Genomic DNA, 18,228 nt, shown 5'->3' with positions numbered 1-18,228 from the left:
CTTAAGCTCTCCTTAGTATGGCTGGCTCCGTTTTTCCAACAGCGCACTCACAGGCAGCAGCTGCCCCGCCCCCTCGCTCAGTCGCTTAGTGTCTGAGCTCGGATCATACCAATATCATACCTCTTCTTCCTCATGTCCACTATCATCTCCTTTGTTTTATCAGTGTTGAGGGTGAGGTTGTCCTCACACCATGACAGACCGGCCACCTCTCTCCTATAAGCCGCCTCGTCCCCACCAGTGATGCGACCGATCACTGCAGTGTCATCTGCAAACTTCAGTATGATGCACAGGGTGTAGAGGGTGGGGCTGAGGACGCAACCCTGTGGAAGTGTTTGTGGTAATGCTGGCTGAAGTCCTGTTGCGATCCTGACACTGTTCTGTAGCCGGTCACAGAGCGTGGAGCGCAGCGTGAAAAGTAAATGAATGTGAAGGTTTTCAGTCATGCAGGTCATCGTAGTCTAAGGAGCTCCTTAGAAAAGTAAATGAACTTTATTTCAGTGATTTTTCAGCTGAAATCAGTTTTTACAGGAACAGAAAAAATGAGACGATGTTTCAATCATAGAAAACTTTTATTGAGCAACAATGAACTCAATCACACATCTGAGCTTCTCGTCATCGACACAGAACGCACACCTTCACTTAAAGGCACCGTGTGACGGCGTCACAGAGCAGCAGCGTGCCTTTGAGAACAGGTAAAACAGCGCCCCCTACAGTCAGTCACAGCACTGTCAGGCACTTTAACGCGACAGGTCGGCAGGAAGCGAACGCACAGGTGCAGCCGGCGATCTGACTCTGGTTTATTGTGTTTGATGACAGGAGATTAAACAGATCTGGGCTTTAATGAGACGTTTCTCTGATTGTTTAGAAAAAACATTTGATGAGGAATTAAAACATCTTTAGTTTCATTTCTGTTTGGTGATGTTTATATTTCGTGTCCAGTGTAGTGACAGGTCGCCCGACAAAGACTCAGAATAAAAGTTCCCTCCAGCCTGCAGTCACCTGCTGTGCTGGGGTGGCAGACATCTTTGCTTCTCCTGAACGTTTAAAAACCTCAGCAGCTCCAGACTTGCAGACAAATATCAGACTGCATGATTACAGGTTACTCATTAAACCGAACAGTGACCGGGTCGAGATTTCTAAAGGTTTTTTTAATGGATTTTTGGTACTTGGAGCGTCACTGCTGTCATGGTGAAGAAGACAAACCTCTAAAAAAATATATACATAAATAAAAACTCTCTCACTTTGCTCTGAGGCGACAAACTCAGGACAGGCTGGAGGACACGTTGCATCACTGGGGCGAAACGTCCCTTTAAACAGCCGCACGCGAGCCCGTTTTCACTGTTACGATACGATTTTAGTTGCTGTGGTCAGAAAGTTTATGAATAATTCAAATGAAGCCTCAGCTGATACTCAACAACAAACTAACAGGCTCCTCCCACACGCCACCGCCGTCCACGACCTCTCGGCTGTTCGTCTCTTGATTTTGGCACAAAGTAGAAACATCAGCTGAGAGCTGCAGAGGTCCTGCTCTAATGTCATTAGTCTGTTTGGTTCGAACAGGAAGTGTCAGACAGCAGGCAGGAAGTCTCCGTCTGGCACGTTAAGGCGCTAAGTTGACACCTCCATGACTTCAGCGTCAGGTGGAGAGGAGAGGACCGGGCCTCGGGTCACATCTGGTTCTTAAGACAGTTTGCAAACAAACGAACAGAAACGAAGCGCCGACCTGAGACGTGGACGCCGCCACCCTCGTCTCTCCAGATAACAGGAAACAGCTGAGACAGAACGCTGACCCAGTTTCAGCTCGTGCACGTAGGCAGAAACGAGAGGGTGTGAGGAACATCCCAGCCTGTGGACGTTTATCTAAAACATTCATTAACGGTGTGATCTGAGCCCACGCTAACGGACGAGGTTCAACACTGTCAGAACAAAATACGTTTATCTAGGACGTGTTTAAAAGCGCCGCTCACGTCCTTCAATCAGGAAACTGTTTAAAAGGCATCACATCAGAAACTCATCGACCGCATCAGCGCACGAAAGCCAACACCAAAGGACCACCAGCTAACCGTGATGCGCTCTTATTTTGAAAGCTGAGTCCTTACCAACTAGCTAGGCCTGTCACTTCCTGTCTTGCTGTTGTGGTCGTTTTCGACTTCTTTCAGCTGCTTCTCCAGAGACGATCTCGCCCCACAGCTGCACTCCACCTCCTCCATCATGGACCGCAGGTGCCTGTTCTTCCCTCAGGCTCCTCTGAGGGGAAGTTGGGTGGGGGGTGGGTCACCTGCGCACACCTGCGCACACCTGCAGCAGGTGGAGAGTGGGAGTCTGTCCATGAGATAAGAGCTCACTGGAGAGGCAGCTGATTACTACATGTTTCATAAAAGGACATCGAGATCGGTTTGTGTCACGCTGCGTTCGGATCAATCGGGATTTTTAGAAACTTTCTCTGCTACAAACTCAAACTGCAAATGTTCTGTTATAAAAATATTCCACTGGAACCTTTGTGAAAACGTCAGGGGGACAATTACAGTCCCTTTAAGACAGCGGCTCCGGAGGCGTTCCCATGTACACCGCCCAAAGCACCAAAGAGCTCAGATTCACGTAGACGACCAGCGAGTCGACGGCGAGAAACCGGAGACGCTATCAGAGTTTGAAAAGCAGAAAACTGACATTGAAGTTGGAGAAATGGTGGAAAAGCTGAAGTGCCGGTGAAATCCTGCTCAAAGTGTGACGCCCGCCGGCAGTTCGTTTACAGTTAAACACGCCCCTCAAAAGCCGTCCAGCTCCATAAACGCCTCTTCACAGCCTCATCCTTACAGAAGCTACAGAGAAAAGCACAGTGGTGGCAGGTCTCCTCCTCCTCAGGGTTTCACACCTTCAGCGAGACGAGAAGCAGCTGGAGCCGTAGAGTCACCGCCGCCGGGCGGAGGTCATCGTGACGAGCTCCTCTCCTTGCTGACGCAGTCATCCTGGCTGCTCGTGTCTCCGTTGGCCGCCGTGCCACAGGTGCGTCTCTTCTTCCTTCGGTGAGACATGGCGTCGCCCTCAGAGCCCGACCCCGCCTGTGGGAGGAGACAGAGTGCACATGCTCAGACGGGTTCCACAGTGGCGACAAACTACAAGTACGAGTTTTTAACGTTTTCCAGAGGAAGTTTGTGTGTTTCCTGTTAGTCTGACGTTCACCTTTTATAAAAATGGAGTATTTGTCAGGGACAACTTTAAGGCGTGCGTGCACTCCCACAGACGCACCTCGTCACTGCATCAGTAAGAACCCTGCTGCCAGTTCAGGTGTGATGTGACAGCTGGGATCAATATAAGCCAGGACTGTACCTGAGCGATCACACTTTATATCCTGCAGCCAGGTGCCGGATCTCATTTCGGCATTCACCTACGTCTGCTGCTGCGAATATTTAAAAACACTCTGCAGGACGACCGCCCTCAGTGATTTGGATTTTCCTCCTTGGTCTAAAACTTAAACGCTTCACATAAACGTGGAAGATGAGGAGTGATATCGTTTCACAGGTGTTTCAGAACAACATCTGGAGCAAAAGTACTGTTGGACGCTTTGTCTCTTACAGCTCCACATACAGTAATCATTACCTTCTTCTAAACAGCTTCCAAGACCACCACTCCCCCTGCTGGTGGTGGTGAGTATTACATACAATAAACAGGAGAACACGTGTTAGCATAAATGTAGCTTCATAATTGTTTTTATAATTTATGAGATTATAAACTAAGGAGCACTCGTCTGCCCAGCTGGTGATGCAGCTGTGAGAAACGATGAGGCCACACGCAGCCCAGCCTGGAGTCTCTACAGGTTTGTCTATAATTCTGTGCAAAAGCCTCAGACTCTTCTCCTGCTCTCTGAAGGTCTTTGGCCGCTTTTTCACTCATTTTCAGTCCAGTCGTTGTACCTGAGCATTTTCAGACGAATGTTTGTTTGTAAAGCCTCCGAACTCGAGAATGAACCAGAGCCGAGTCTACACATAACAGACAGAACCAGTTTCATAGACAAAAAGGCAGAAACATCCGAAGAAGAGCTTGGAATAATCTGGAGAACTATTCCCGAAGATCCTTACAGAGATGAGAGTTCAGACCGAGCTGACGGTCAAATATTCAAAGCTCATCAGAACTACACACTCTGTATTGTGTTTACTGCATTTCCATGTTTCAGTAACTTGGTGCACATTTTCCTAACAAAATATGTAAAGAACTGAGGTCCAAGACTTCTGCACAGCACTGCACAGACATCTCTGTACACCTTCATATACACCTCCACTGCCTCCATCACAGGAAGTGTGTGTGTATGTGTGTCAGCACATACGTCAGAGTCTGAGTCTGACGAGCTGGAGGACGAGGACGATGACGAGTCACTGGAGCTGTCCGATGCGATGCCCGTGGACTCCTGCAGGTCCACTTTGTCTGCCAGCACCGCCAGGTCGGGCCGCTCCTGCTTCAGGATCCTGAAACAACAAAAGCAGCCACCGTTAGCGCAGCCTGCGAGAAGTCCTCACTCTACCAGCTACAGTTCACATTCTAGTCCACCCTAAAACTCAGACTGGGACCACAAAGAGATAATTCACATCTAAAGATGTCGTCCTCCTCCTGACCCGTCCTTACCGGTACCACTTCCTGGAGAGTTTGGGACGTCCTCGAACCGTTTTGTGCCACACGATGGGGAAGTTAACTGAGCTGGCAAAGTTCTGAGTGACGGCGATTGTCGTGTCCAGGTTGAGGACCACGTGCCACCATCCGCCTACAGAAAGACGAAAAAATGGTTCAACACCAAAAAGCAAAAAGATCTGAACAACCCGAACGTGGCTCTGCTCGATATCAGCTGCCCCACTGGGACATCGACCTGTTTCCACAGAAGTCCGACTGTCTTACAAACCAGAATCGACGACATTACCGACATAGCCGTTAAATGCACTGGGTGTCGGTTCGGCTCATCAGGTAGAGCAGGCGAGGCAAACACACTACACTCGAGCTGAGCTTCCACCTTTCTGCTCATCTCCGTCTCATTAAATTCAGTGTGTTTGGCACTTTGGTGAGGTGACACAACGGTCAGTGGGGACCTTTCAGGGCGATGTGGGCGCTAACAGACAGCACCTCCCTCCTGTCTCTGTGCTGTCTGTTAGGTAGGACTAAAACCTGGAGCGGTGCCCAAGGAGCAGCTGAGGGTTTAATCCGTGCTCATCACCATCAGCTCTGTCGGCATTACGTGAATGTAGGTCAGTGCGTTCTGAAAGGTCGGCGCCGCTGTCGGGTCACGGCTGGGTCAGCGAGCATTCCCACTCATCCACTGTAAACACTGAACACCAGCCTAGAGTCACTGACCGTCAGTGACATCACTGTCATCAGCACATGCGAGTTCCTGGATGGAACTGAAAGGCTGACAGTGCTCAAAACACGAAGCTTAGCTGCCCGACCAGTGCCTGTGCAAAATACAACAGCTGTGGATGAACGACATTTTATTCACCTTGATCTGCTGTGTCTGTTTGAGCGACTGTTCCATGTACAAGTTTTTCTTTCCCACGGTCACCAAAGTGAGGGTTTCTCTGAATTACTGTCGTCCTTCACCTGTGCCTGTAAAGCACCTGACTGTTCTTATGATTTGGTGCTACAGTACAAAAACACTGAATTAAAACAAAGACCCCCACATACTCATATACAGGTCATTTAACTGTAATAAGAATAAACATGACTCACATGCATACAGATTAAAAGATGGATTGAATAATGAAGCCAGTATGGAAGCGAATTCTTTTTAATGGAGGAAGCAAAACCCTGACGAGACGTCAGAAGTGCTAAACAAAAACCAATCAGATGCTCTGAACGTGTTCGAGTCAGTTTTACTTGTAAAGCATCAAATCACAAGAACAGTCACCTCAAGGTGCTTTATATCGTACAGCGGGATGCAAAAGTTTGGGCAGCCTTGTTCATAGTCATTATTTTCCTGTATAAATCGTTGGTACAATAAAAACATGTCAGTTAAATATATCATAGACACACACAGTGATATTTGAGAAGTGAAATGAAGCTTATTGGATTTACAGAAAGTGTGCAAGAATTGTTTAAACAAAATCAGGCAGGTGCATAAGTTTGGGCACTGTTGTCATTTTATTGATTCCAAACCTTTAGGACTGATTATTGGAACTCAAATTGGCTCGGTAAGCTCAGTGACCCCTGACCTACATGCACAGGTGAATCCAATAATGAGAAACAGTATTTAAGGGGGTCAATTGTAAGTTTCCCTCTTTTAATTTCCTCTGAAGACTAGCAACATGGGGGTCTCAGAACAACTGTCAAATGACCTGAAGACAAAGATTGTTCAGCATCGTGGTGGGAAGGACACAGAAAGCTGCCTCAGAGATTCAAGCCGTCTGTCTCTACAGTTAGGAACATATCAAGACAATGGAAGACCACAGGCTTAGCTCAAGTTAAGGCTCGAAGTGACAGACCAAGAAACATCTCAGATAGACAGAAGTGACGGTGAGAACAGTCAGAGTCGACCCACAGACCTGCACCAAAGACCTGCAACATCATGTTGAAGCAGATGGAGTCGCTGTGCATCGTTCTAACATTCGGTGCACTTTACACAAGGAGATGCTGCATGTGAGAGTGATGCAGAGGAAGCCTTTGCTCCGCCCACAGCACAAACAGAGCTGCTTGAGGTTTGCTGAAGCACATTTGGACAAACCAGCTTCATTCTGGAATAAGCTGCTGTGGACTGATGAAACTACAACTGAGTTATTTGGGCATAACAAGCGGCGTTATGCACGGAGGAAACAGAACACAGCAGTCCAAGAACAACACCTGCTACCTGCAGTAAAATATGGTGGTGGCTCCATCATGCTGTGGGGCTGTGTGGCCAGTGCAGGGACACATGGATTCCACTCAGTATCACCAGATTCTGGAGACCAATGTCCAGGAATCAGTGACAAAGCTGAAGCTGCGCTGAGGCTGGATCTTTCAACAAGACAACGACCCGAGACACTGCTCAAAATCCACTGAAGCTTTCATGCAGAGGAACAAGTACAACGTTCTGGAACGTTCATCTCAGCCCAGACCTGAATATTATTGAAGATCTGTGGTGTGAGTCAAAGAGAGCTGTTCATGCTCGGAAGCCATCAAACCTAAATGAACGAGAGATGTTGTGTAAAGAGGAATCGTCCAAAATACCGTCAACCACAATCCAGACTCTCAGTGGAACCGACAGGAAGCATTTAGAGGCTGGAATTTCTGCAAAAGGCAGATCTGCTAAATATTGATTTCATTTATTTTTTTTGTGGAGCCCAAATTTATGCAGCTGCCTGATTTTGTTTAAACAATTCTTGCACACTTTCTGTAAATCCAATAAACTTCATTTCACTTCTCAAATATCACTGTGTGTGTCTCCTCTATGATATATTTAACTGACATGTTTTATTGTAACAACCAACGATTTATACAGGAAAATAATGACTATGAACAAGGCTGCCCAAACTTCTGCATCCCACTGTATCTATAATAATTCAGAGTAAACCCAACAGTCATGTGACCCCCTATGAGCAGCACTTTGGCGACAGTGGGAAGGAAAAACTCCCTTTAACAGGAAGAAACCTCCGGCAGAACCAGGCTCAGGGAGGGGCGGCTAACAGGTTGGGAGTTAGAGGGTTTAAACAGCATAACAGCAGCATGTAAACACACCGACACCACTTTGTAGGATTGACTGATCTTTCTGTATATTTTCTGCGTTTTGTTTTTGTTGATAATCTGAATTAGCCCTGCGACAGACTGGCGACCTGTCCAGGATGTACCCGCCTTTCACCCCATGTTAGATGTGATAGGCTCCAGCCCCCCTCCGTGACCCTGACAAGGACAAGCCAAAGAGAATGGACGGACGGATAAACTGAATTAAAAATGAATCAAGAGCATCCCTACGGACAGAAGCCATCACAGCACATCCTCACTGACCGGGCACGAACACCGTCTCCCCGGGTCTCTGCAGGATCTCCAGCGGTCTGAACTCTGCGGGCCAGGTGGGCTGCTGCGTGCGGGGATAAACCACGCTGAACCAGGTGACCGCCTCATCCTGCTGGTTGCCGCCGTCCTCTCTCGTCACTTTGATCAGCTCCCGTGGCGTGTTGGTGGGGAACAGACACCATCGCTTGTGTCCCTGAACCAGAGCGTTCCAGGCGCTGGTGCCCAGCGGGTCAATGTGGATGCCGGTGCCGGACCGGGCCGGGCCCATCACAAACCATCTGTGGGGGAAATTAAGCGAATGAAATCAGACGTCACAAGCTCAGAGAAACTAAAGATTGGCAGTAGCTCATGACTGCTACAACACTCCTTAAACTCCAGGCCTCTGGGGCCGGTGTCCTGCAGGTTTTAAAGCCTGGTTCAACACACCGGAATCAAATGATTAGTTCATTACCAGGTCATTGAATCAGCTGTGTTGGATCAAGGACACATCTAAAACCGGCCCTTGAGGCCTGGAGTTCGCTCACCCCTGCCTTAAACTTTCCCCCGCTTCCTGTTCCAATTTCCAATCTCAACTCAAGCTTTATTTAATAAGACCTGAAACCATAAACCCATCAGGAAAGTCATTGCAGAGGTCAGACACATTTTCTCAGACTATAACCACAGGAGTCGTTCCTGCTGGACCTGAGACAGAATGCAGGTTTGAGCCCCTCGGACCTGGACTCGTGCTGGATGCAAGAAGCTACCTCCTCTGTCTTTTTCTAATCACTTTGCCTCAGTGGAAAACGTCATGAGGTCAGGGAAAGGGCTGAAGTTATCCCGGCTTCAGAAAGTGACTGTGGATGATGCCGTCCTCCTCAGGATGCACTACAAAGCCCTCCTCTTTCATCTTTCACACATCAGTTCTTCCTGCTTTGCTTCATTCAAACTGAAAAATATTTCATTAAAAAATCCTAACCTTTGTAAAAGCAAACAAACTGAACTGAAGGTGTCCTGCTGAGCCGAGAAGCCTTCACATGAAATATAAGTGAAAGAGGAAATAGGCTGGAGAGGCCCAGTTTGCGCTCTGCTGTAGAAGGTAATAAAAGAACAGCTGTGGTTTCGGCTGCAGGTGCTTCACGGCCAATTATAGAAGTTAAAGACGCTGATTATTTTAGAGTTTAATCTGCCTCCAGCAATCAAGAGGGTTAATGTGGGTACTGGGACGACATATTGGTGAAATCTGAGGGCTCAAAAGCCAAATGAAACCGAACAAATCAAAAATATCAAATAATCCATCAAGAGGTCAAATTACAGCCAATAGAGATCTGACCAATCAGCTGATCAAATGAAGAGCGAGTGCTCCTGATTGGATAGAGACGGAGCAGATAAGACCACTCACCTGTAGGGCGGCCTGCGCTTCTCTCCTGCAAACTGGAAGAGGTCGTCCCTGAAGAAGACGGGAACATCGTAGTCCTCCAGCAGCTTCTGCCGCTTGGCGTGTTCACCGTAGCTGCTGTCAAAGATGTAGAGCGGGCTGTCGTCACGGGTGGACTCCAGGTACTCCACGTAGTACTTCATCTTCATCTTCACTGAGTAACCGTCATTATCCTCACCACACTTGAACTTCTGGTTGCGGTATTTGCGTTTTAAGCGCTCCAGCGTCCATTTTTCCCGTGCGGGCCAGGTCTCCTGACAGTTAAGGAGGACGACGGGCTTGTAGGGGCGCTCGAAGCGCTCGATGAACTCCTCTGTGGTCAGATGGAGGGTGTCCACGCGCTCCACACTGTCCTGAAACACAGCACAGAGTGCGTTACATATTACCATTATATGTCTTTTATAACAGCTGTAATGCCACTCCCGAACGTCACACAGCTGCAGCTCAGTTTGGTGTTTTCCTGCTTTTCATGAGATCAAACTGTGAAACCTTCCCATGTTTAAATCCTGCACATCGTTAAAATTTTAACATTTAATGGAGGGAAAACACTTCCTGTGGACCTGAGACAAATAAAGAGTATTTGTGCCCAATATACTTCATTCTATTTTGTATCATGAATATTTTACTATTTATCTTTGATGTATTAATCTTTTTACATTATATTACGGGGTCGTTATTATAACACGGTTATTTTAGGTCATTACCAGTGTATTGTCTTTTACTGTGTTTTGTGTTTCATCGTTTTCGGTTGCAGTGGCCACTAAATGTCTGAATTACAGTTTGTAAAAGTGCTTTATGAATAAAGTTTGGTCGAAACTTTGATCGATTTTTCTTCGCAAGTACTTTTATAAAATGTTAACAAAGTTTATTAAGAGAATATAACCGTCTGCTTCTGTGATACACCTGCTGTACTTCCAGCACCTTAAGTATGTGTTATTGATACTACCCCCGGCTATCAGTACTTTTACTTCGCCTGTTCCTCCACATTCGTGTTGGCTCTCGGGTGTTATATGTGTGATGAAGACAGACGGACATTAACAGGAGCTCATATCAAACATCTCACGTGCCGGCGGCGCGAGCAGCGGCGACGTCTCCCACATTGTGTACGTGACAAGCTGCACTCCCCTGTTAGCCACTGTTAGCTTAGCATCAACAGTTACCTTCACAGTACGGTGCGACAGGTCGAAGGTCTCATGGTAGCCGTGTTTTATCCAGTCTAGCGAGTCCTTCAGTTCGGGTCTGGCGCTGCGTTTCGCCTCTTTGATCCTCTTCTTGTTCTTGTGGTTCATTCCTCCGCCCGGCGTGTTTATCTTTGCTCAGCTAGCTGTCAAGCTAACCCGGTGATACCGCACAAACACATCCAACAGCCTGCGCTCTCACCCGGCTAACTGCGCTGTTCTTACACCTTCTCCGGGTTTCTCTGATAAAACGAAACAGCCACCCGCCGGGTGTGTGATAAACACGTCCTCCGATGTGAGATGGTGGATGAGACAGAACTCTTAAAACCTGCCGGGCGGATAAAGTTTGATAAACAGCTAACAGGAGCAGCTAGCTGTTAGCTGTGTGACACAATGCTTTCGCAACTGATTACGCAATTAGCCACCGCCCCTCTGGTAGTTCATTGGCTACATAAGCTACCGGAAGGTAAGTGTCAATTGGTTGGGCAGTCGAGTGAACCTTCCCGCCCGTGATTTTCATTGGCTGTTTTAACGCCCTCCTTTCTGTTTTGGTCTGCGCGGAACTAGTTTCCAATGTGGCGTTAGCTGTGGCATGAGGTTTTCAGGGATAATAAAAATATGGGTTTTATACCTAAAAACAAAGAACTGGACTGATGGCAGGTAGATGTAACAAGGTCAGGTAAAAGCGTGTATGCTTACAGGATGGCCGACAGTGGAACCGAAACGCCGAGCATAGCTTATAAAGTGTTCACGTTTGAAGACGAGAGGAAAAACGCACGGGAGTCCCTCTGTGTCTCCATACCCGAGGTCTGTTCAAACCTGTAAATGTAACATTATACCGAGTGTATAGCAACAGAAAATACACTCAGAGTGAGAAACTAATGCTTCATTATAAATTAAATTCGTTGTTGTGCTGTTTAGAAATCGACGTGTTAGCTCCTTAAAAGTTGTCAAATTTAAGTTTTGTACAAATCGAGACTATTTTCACATTTTAAAATCCTCGATTTAATACAGCATACAGGCAATACACAAGCATATTTGTGTTTAAGTAAAATTTATAACCATTTAACCGGCGTGCTGTTGAATCACGCTTCATTGAAATTAACCATAGGTACATAAATAATACATAAGTTTTAATACGATACCTTCGAGTCCTCTGTTTTATTCGGCCTAATATATTTATTTTTGTAAACTGGACCATCATTGCTGATTTTCCTGGTTTCCTCCATCAGTTGTATCACAGTAAGTGGAAGGCAGGAGGTAAATAAATGAATCCATAAAGTCAGGTTTCTGTGCGCACACGTTGGATTGACTCATTTGTGATTTGAAAAGCCAGAAACTCTAAAAGCCTTGAGTTTCTTAGATGTGGAATCAATTAGGACTACAGCTTTCTGTCACTTTAACAACTGATTAGTTCATTTTCTCAACTTATTATCATTACTGGCCAACCGGATATCAGAGGATAACAGTTAACAGATGACTAAAGCCCATGAGATGTCTGCATGTGTTAATTTTGTTCCACAAAACCAAAATTCTTTTGGTGCCTCAGGTCCTCGACCCGCAGTTCGGCATGTATGTGTGGCCGTGTGCGGTGGTGCTGGCTCAGTATCTGTGGATGCACAGAGAGGAGCTGAGAGGGAAGAAGATGCTGGAGGTGAGCAGGAGCACACATTCAGACTCACACATGTGGAGATAGGTTACACTGATCCAAAGCATCGCAGAGCTGTCAACGATCCGTCTGAGGAGTCATTTGATGTGCAAACATAGATCAGTGGAACCGAATGAGGGTTCGAGGTTATTTTGATAAGACAAACCTTAAATTAATATTTCAGTGAAGACAGTTTAGTTTAAGGGGTTTAATTAATATGAGTAAAATCACTTTAGGTGCCAAATATAAACCTGAGACTATTAGTAGTGTGTAAGCCACTCTCGTCAGCATCAGAGAAACACGTGGTTTAAAGCGAACCAGCTGCAAAGCTGCCTAAAGGAGTCGCGTTAACGCTGTTTCAGCTCAGCGCAGGCGTGAGTCTGCCCGGCGTGGTTGCGGCGCGGTGCGGTGCCGTGGTGATCCTGTCAGATGCCGCTGACAGACCGGCGTGTTTGGAGAACTGCAGGCGCAGCTGCGAAGCCAACGACCTCAGCGACGTGCCGGTGGTGGGTGTCAGCTGGGGTGAGATCTCCCCGGACCTCGTCCTGCTCCCCGAGCTGGACGTCATCCTGGGCTCAGACGTCTTCTACGATCCCGAAGGTTCGCAGCACATTTTCCTGTCAGAAAGCAAAACAAAGTATTCAGACGCCGTCACGCTTTCAAACCTGATTGATAGAAATTTTCTAAAAATGTGTTTTTGATTTTGACAATGTTATAGTTGACTTGCATGTAGGTCAAAGGTCAGCTGCATAGTTTGGTCTCCAAAAGTTGATTCTGTTCATCTGGACGTAGCGTAGACATCATAGTTTGGTATTTCTTCATTATTTTTATGTAGTTTTAAATTGTTCGGTTGATATTTCAGTGAAGCTGGGCGTGTTTGTAAGTCAGGTGTGAAACAGCTCAGTCACCTCCTGGACTGAGTCGACCGTCTGTGTTATCAGGGAAGAACAAAGTGCAGTTATTAATATTACTCCACTGTTTATAAAGTGCTCTGCTCCTGTATCAGCTTCTCTAAAATCACACTCGTATCTGACTGGACTGTTTTTCTTTGAGGACGTTTAGAAATGTGAAATATATTTCCTGTTGATGCACCAGGATGTAAAACGATTGTACAAACATTGTTTATGGAGGATGACGAGTTGTTGCCTGTTACAGATTTTGAAGACGTCCTTGTGACCGTTTTTTTCCTGCTGAGAAAAAACCCCAAAGCCGAGTTCTGGACGACGTACCAAGTACGAAGGTACGACTGCTCCTCTGTTTCAGTCTGTGGACGAAAACCTTCACCACTCTGATCACTGAACACGAGCCTCAGACCCAGTCTGTGCGATTTCAGTGATCAGAAAGTGGCATGAGATTAAAAATTGTTCTTTAAAAAATGATTATAATAATTTTAATTTAAAACTACCATTTGAATCATTTTAATGTATTTAGATATTTATTTTAAATAATTTGTTCTTCCACAGCCCACCAGGGGGCAGCAGCTCAGGAATCACTGATGTAAACAATCACATTTTTCATTTTCATCTTTTTCAATACAAAAAGAAGAAAACTGAAGCTGCTAAACTTTAATGTGGAAAAGTTTTTCCTTCTGTAGTTTAACAGTCACGTAAGGAGCTCTGAGAGACGAAGCACACGCTAACACCCAAAATGTGATCTCATTCATGATAATGTGCGCTCCAGGAACATCCTTCATTACACCAACAAAAATGACCATATTTACTCTTTTTTATTCTTTTTACTCCATTTTGTAAATACAATTATATTTCATTAAAATGTGCAAAATAACATAAAGTCACCGGACTAATCGTACATAATCATGAAAATAAACACTCGGTTGCAGTTATTTAGTGTTTTGTGTTGAAAAAGTCCTATTTTGGTTAAGAAGGAGCCAAAGGAGGTGTCACAAAGTCAGACACGTAGCCTGAGGGTTCGATACCGGATCTCTTCTTCAACTGATGACAAAGAGCTGCAGCGGAGCAAACAGAGTTCACAGCTTCTTCTTCGTGTGTTTCAGCGCCGACTGGTCGATCGAGGTGCTGCTGCACAGGTGGAACCTGAGCTGCATCGAGGTTCAGCTCGACCAGTTTAATGCCGACACACCTGAGCTGGCCGGGTCTAATCTGCCCGGCAACCACAGCATCCAGATGATGAAAATCACCCTGAAGACAGAGGATGCTGGACAGAAGGCCATCCACAGAGCTTCACCATAACCTCAACCACACCAGCAGCACCCAGGCTAACCAGTGACTCATGGTGTCTGGTCAGACCTGCTGTCAGGGCTGCTTTTCCAGTCCTGACAGGCTGAAGCTGGAGGCTGTGCTTCCTGCTGTGAGCAGCAGAGGGCAGCGTTTCACCGAACTTGACACCTGAGGTCACAATGATTAAACTTCCTCGTAAGCGAGCCATTCCTGCGTGTGGTTTCTTTGTCTTATTCATGAGTTTAACTCTAAATTCACTCATTTTAGTGCAGCAGCTGGTTTTGCAGTTTACACACACGTGTGTGAATGATTCTGGTGGATTGCTTAATCTCACCCTCACTAATACAGATGTGGATTCCAGGCCTCACAGTCGTGTTTGCTGTGAGCTAAAGTTCACACACAACAGCACATTTTAATGTCTCGCACTGTGCCTGACTGTGTACGGCTATATCCAAACCACATGTGATCCGCACATGGATATATATGTTGTATGATAATAAAATGATGTTGTTTTGGATTTTGTGTCCAAACCAGAATGAAAACATGTCAGTTAATCTGAAAACTGCTGAGACGATGTTCACTCACCTGACTGCACGCTAACCCAGAGCCGTGTCAGCAGCTCACAGTCACACTTTAGCTATTACACCAAACTGGAGCTAAATGAGGAAGACTGCAGCCCTTCACAACCAAACAAGTTAATCTGCAGCAATGCTGTGCTGGTCTGTTGAACAGAGAGCTTGCTGTTCATCTACGTTCACCTTTGGTCACAGACACAGTAGTGACTGAAAGGCCGTCTGAGACGGGATGAGGGGGTTTGGGAGGGACTGAGAGTAGCACCACTGCTCCTCCATATCAGCAGAAAGGTGTGTGACCTGAGCAGAGAGAACACAACAACCTGGAGTCACTGAATTAACCAGACCCTGATTTCTTCATCGGCCTGTTTTATACCACATCAGTGCCCATAGCAACCACTTAGCAACCACATTTCCTGTCTCCACATCTCTGATCTCGGTCCATCTATGAGACGGACATGTTCCTCTGCTAACACAGGGAGACGTCTGCAGACACGTCCCACTGTCTGTCTGCATGTTCACATGTGTTTGCTGCTCAAAGGCACAAGGTCAGGACTTCCTGCACAACAAGTTCAGGCACAAAATCCAAAGCAGAGCTGGTACTTAATACAACACACAATAACAATAACAGTCAGACATCATTTAGACTGTTTACCAAACTCCTCAGCACGAGCCTGTGGGTTCACATCAGGACAGATGTGACTGTGATCATATGTGCTCATGCTCTGGACTACAGAACATGCTCTAACATATACTGATACAAGAGTACAAATACTGGATTACATGTGTATAATTATTATATAATATGAATTCCCCATAGAACTCCTCATGGTCTACAGTTTCTAGTTAGTGCTGTCAAAATTAATGCGATAATGCAAATTAATCCGCCATCACGGTCAATGCGATTAACATTTTTAACACTATTAACCCATCTGGTGTGCAGAATGACTGAAAATCCCTGAAACATTTCTGTCAACACTTTTCATCGTTTGAACTACAGCTGGTTAAAATTGGAAATAAAGCGCTGTAGTGTATCGTCCACCTGGCCTGAACAGCATGTTTTTAAAGTTCAGCGACTTTTTATCCTCGACTTTGAAGCTGTCCAGACTGGTTATAGTCGAGGATTTTAATATACACACTGATGATGACTCTGACCTGTTTGGCAGAGGTTTCCTTAGAGTCATGGATTCTTTTCTTTGTACACAGCATGTGTCTGGCCCTCTGCCTTTGATACCGTGGACCATCATATTTAGGTTTTGACCTTGACTTTCAGGGCTCTGCATAGACAAGCACCAACATATATCAGTGAACGTCCATACATTCCCAGCAGGTCCCTGAGGTCATGTGATCAGGGCTTGCTGGTTGTCCAACACACGAGGCTGAAAACAAAAGGCGACAGAGGTTTTGTAACTGTGGCCCCCAGACTGTGGAAGTCTCTCCCTTTGAGCCTGAGATCTGTGGATCTGTGGTGGCTTTTAAAAAACAGCTAAAACAGAAGTGGAGGACGCAAGAAGAATGAGTTCAGTAAAGTTTGACTTGTTTTGATTTGTTTTGCTTAATGCGCCTTATAATCCAAAAAATACGGTAACTTCTACCTTGCTTTAGCATGTCCAGAAGTCCAACTTTTTGTGTGATGGTTAGCATCTTTCTCTGCCTCTTGAGTGCTACCGCAGGTGCCTTGCAAGGCATGGAGAAAACGTCAGTACTGCACTTCAGAGTCACACTGCTAAGGATCAATGTAGTGATTCTGTACTGTACAGGAGAGAGGGCACGGAGGAGATGGACAATGGTCTACAGTCGATCAGGACGCAGAACACAATGATACAAAAAAAATTATGCAAAATTGCACACAAAAAATCAGCGAAACAGCGAGGCCGCGAAAGGTGAACCGTGTTATAGCGAGCGACCACAGTATGAGTAAAATTAGCATTGCCATAAGAGTGCATATTACATATTAGAGTATAGGTAATGGATTATATATTTCTATACAAGTTCAGGCACGAAAACAATATATATCATATATATCTATATACAGGTTTAAGACACCGAAGTGTTTCCATCCACAAACATGTGAAAACCGTCTGCACTGAAGCTGAAGCACACATTTGCATTTGTATCAGGAAACAGTCCTGTAGAAACTCCTAAAGTGAGAACATGGAGTTTATCCAGGAGAACAAACACAAGAAAACCCTGAAACCCAAAAATCCTTTAAAATGAGAACAAACTGTATGAATGTAGAACAGAGTCTGTGACGGCCAGCAGGATCTAACCTGATCAAACTGATAGATTATCGATCTGTCCAACACACAAAAAGACATTTAAAGACTGTGTGTTATCTCACAGATCACCACTGGATGTGAAAGCAGTCACAGGTTAATGAAGATAAAAGTTCACTTAGCATCCAGCAGGTCACTGCAGCAGATCCAGAGTTGGGCTTCACCTGTTTTTATCCTGTTTCAGTTGTTTCAGACTCACAAGAGGAAACATCGTAAAGCCAAAATATTAGAAACATCATCTGAATCTAACATCTAGTTTTTTATTAACATGTGGCTCATACAAAACCTGAACCCTAAACTCTGGTGACCTGGTGAATGTTCAGTTGTATATAATAATGTACAATGATGATGTGTTCATGTACAAAAAGCTCCCATCTGGCAGGGTGGTGGTGGAGTCCCACAGCGTGGAGCTCAGAGCCTCCATTCATTCAGCTGCTTTTGGAAACTCGTACAATCGAGCTCTGAGACGTCAGCAGCAGATCCAAACACCGCGGTCGTTCTCCTCCTCATCACTCTCTGCTGAGCGCCTCACAGACTTTCTTTTAGATGCTCCAACACAGCTAAACATCTGGTTCTGGTCAGGTTTCCAGACTGTCCACTTCCTGTGATATATTCACACCTGACATGAGTCATTATTATGAGACATTGTCTCCTGTGAGTGGTACTTTCATCAGGTGGAAACCTGCTTCCAAAAGGAAAGTGATGTTCTGTTTTAGGTTTGTTTCCCAGTAATGAAAGTATCCAGTAATCGTGTTGCCCTCCCCTCCACCAACACCGAAGCGCCCATGGTAGTTAGTACTTATTTCACTGTAAACTACTCTGCAAACCACTGACTCTGTCTTAAAAACCCTTCCTGAAATATGAAAATTAGATGTGGTTAACTCAGTTTGAAGAGCTTAACTAAATCAAAATCCCCCAGTAGGACTAAAAACTCACTTTTTGCAGCATTTCTCAGTGAGCATTTTGGCCTTCATCGCTAA

The 18,228-nt window shown here is 45.7% G+C and overlaps 2 protein-coding genes across 2 annotated transcripts; one reads left to right on the top strand and one right to left on the bottom strand.

Moving 5' to 3' along the window:
* Window positions 1–550: 550 nt before the first annotated feature.
* Window positions 551–10,982, bottom strand: jmjd6 (jumonji domain containing 6, arginine demethylase and lysine hydroxylase). The gene is made up of 6 exons (XM_026163862.1): window positions 10,537–10,982; window positions 9,341–9,729; window positions 7,954–8,240; window positions 4,618–4,753; window positions 4,322–4,460; window positions 551–3,059 (listed from the first exon to the last, which is right to left on the bottom strand). Exons 1-6 carry the CDS (start codon window positions 10,663–10,665, stop codon window positions 2,928–2,930), a joined length of 1,212 nt encoding a protein of 403 aa, XP_026019647.1. The 5' UTR covers window positions 10,666–10,982; the 3' UTR covers window positions 551–2,927.
* A 96-nt stretch (window positions 10,983–11,078) lies between these two features.
* On the top strand, window positions 11,079–14,607 carry mettl23 (methyltransferase 23, arginine). The gene is made up of 5 exons (XM_026163863.1): window positions 11,079–11,361; window positions 12,104–12,208; window positions 12,565–12,802; window positions 13,358–13,442; window positions 14,217–14,607. The coding sequence occupies exons 1-5, from the start codon at window positions 11,257–11,259 to the stop codon at window positions 14,410–14,412; spliced, it is 729 nt and encodes a 242-aa protein (XP_026019648.1). The 5' UTR covers window positions 11,079–11,256; the 3' UTR covers window positions 14,413–14,607.
* The last annotated feature ends 3,621 nt before the right edge of the window (window positions 14,608–18,228 follow it).

The sequence above is a fragment of the Astatotilapia calliptera genome, chromosome 4, assembly GCF_900246225.1.
Source record: "Astatotilapia calliptera chromosome 4, fAstCal1.2, whole genome shotgun sequence".
NCBI classification, from domain to species: domain Eukaryota; kingdom Metazoa; phylum Chordata; class Actinopteri; order Cichliformes; family Cichlidae; genus Astatotilapia; species Astatotilapia calliptera.
The sequence above is the reverse complement of the archived record's forward strand: the minus strand, read 5'-3'. Positions and strand labels throughout refer to the sequence as shown.

Bases quoted from the DNA above. Each gene is read 5' to 3' on its own strand.
- jmjd6 (XM_026163862.1), bottom strand. From the start codon at position 10,665: ATGAACCACAAGAACAAGAAGAGGATCAAAGAGGCGAAACGCAGCGCC. The intron at 4,461-4,617 runs GTAAGGACGGGT...TTGTTGTTTCAG, and splicing joins CTCTCCAGGAAGTGGTACCG to GATCCTGAAGCAGGAGCGGC. The intron at 3,060-4,321 runs GTATGTGCTGAC...CTCCTCCCACAG, and splicing joins CGTCAGACTCAGACTCTGAC to GCGGGGTCGGGCTCTGAGGG.
- mettl23 (XM_026163863.1), top strand. From the start codon at position 11,257: ATGGCCGACAGTGGAACCGAAACGCCGAGCATAGCTTATAAAGTGTTC. The intron at 11,362-12,103 runs GTCTGTTCAAAC...TTGGTGCCTCAG, and splicing joins TCTGTGTCTCCATACCCGAG to GTCCTCGACCCGCAGTTCGG. The intron at 13,443-14,216 runs GTACGACTGCTC...CGTGTGTTTCAG, and splicing joins ACGACGTACCAAGTACGAAG to CGCCGACTGGTCGATCGAGG.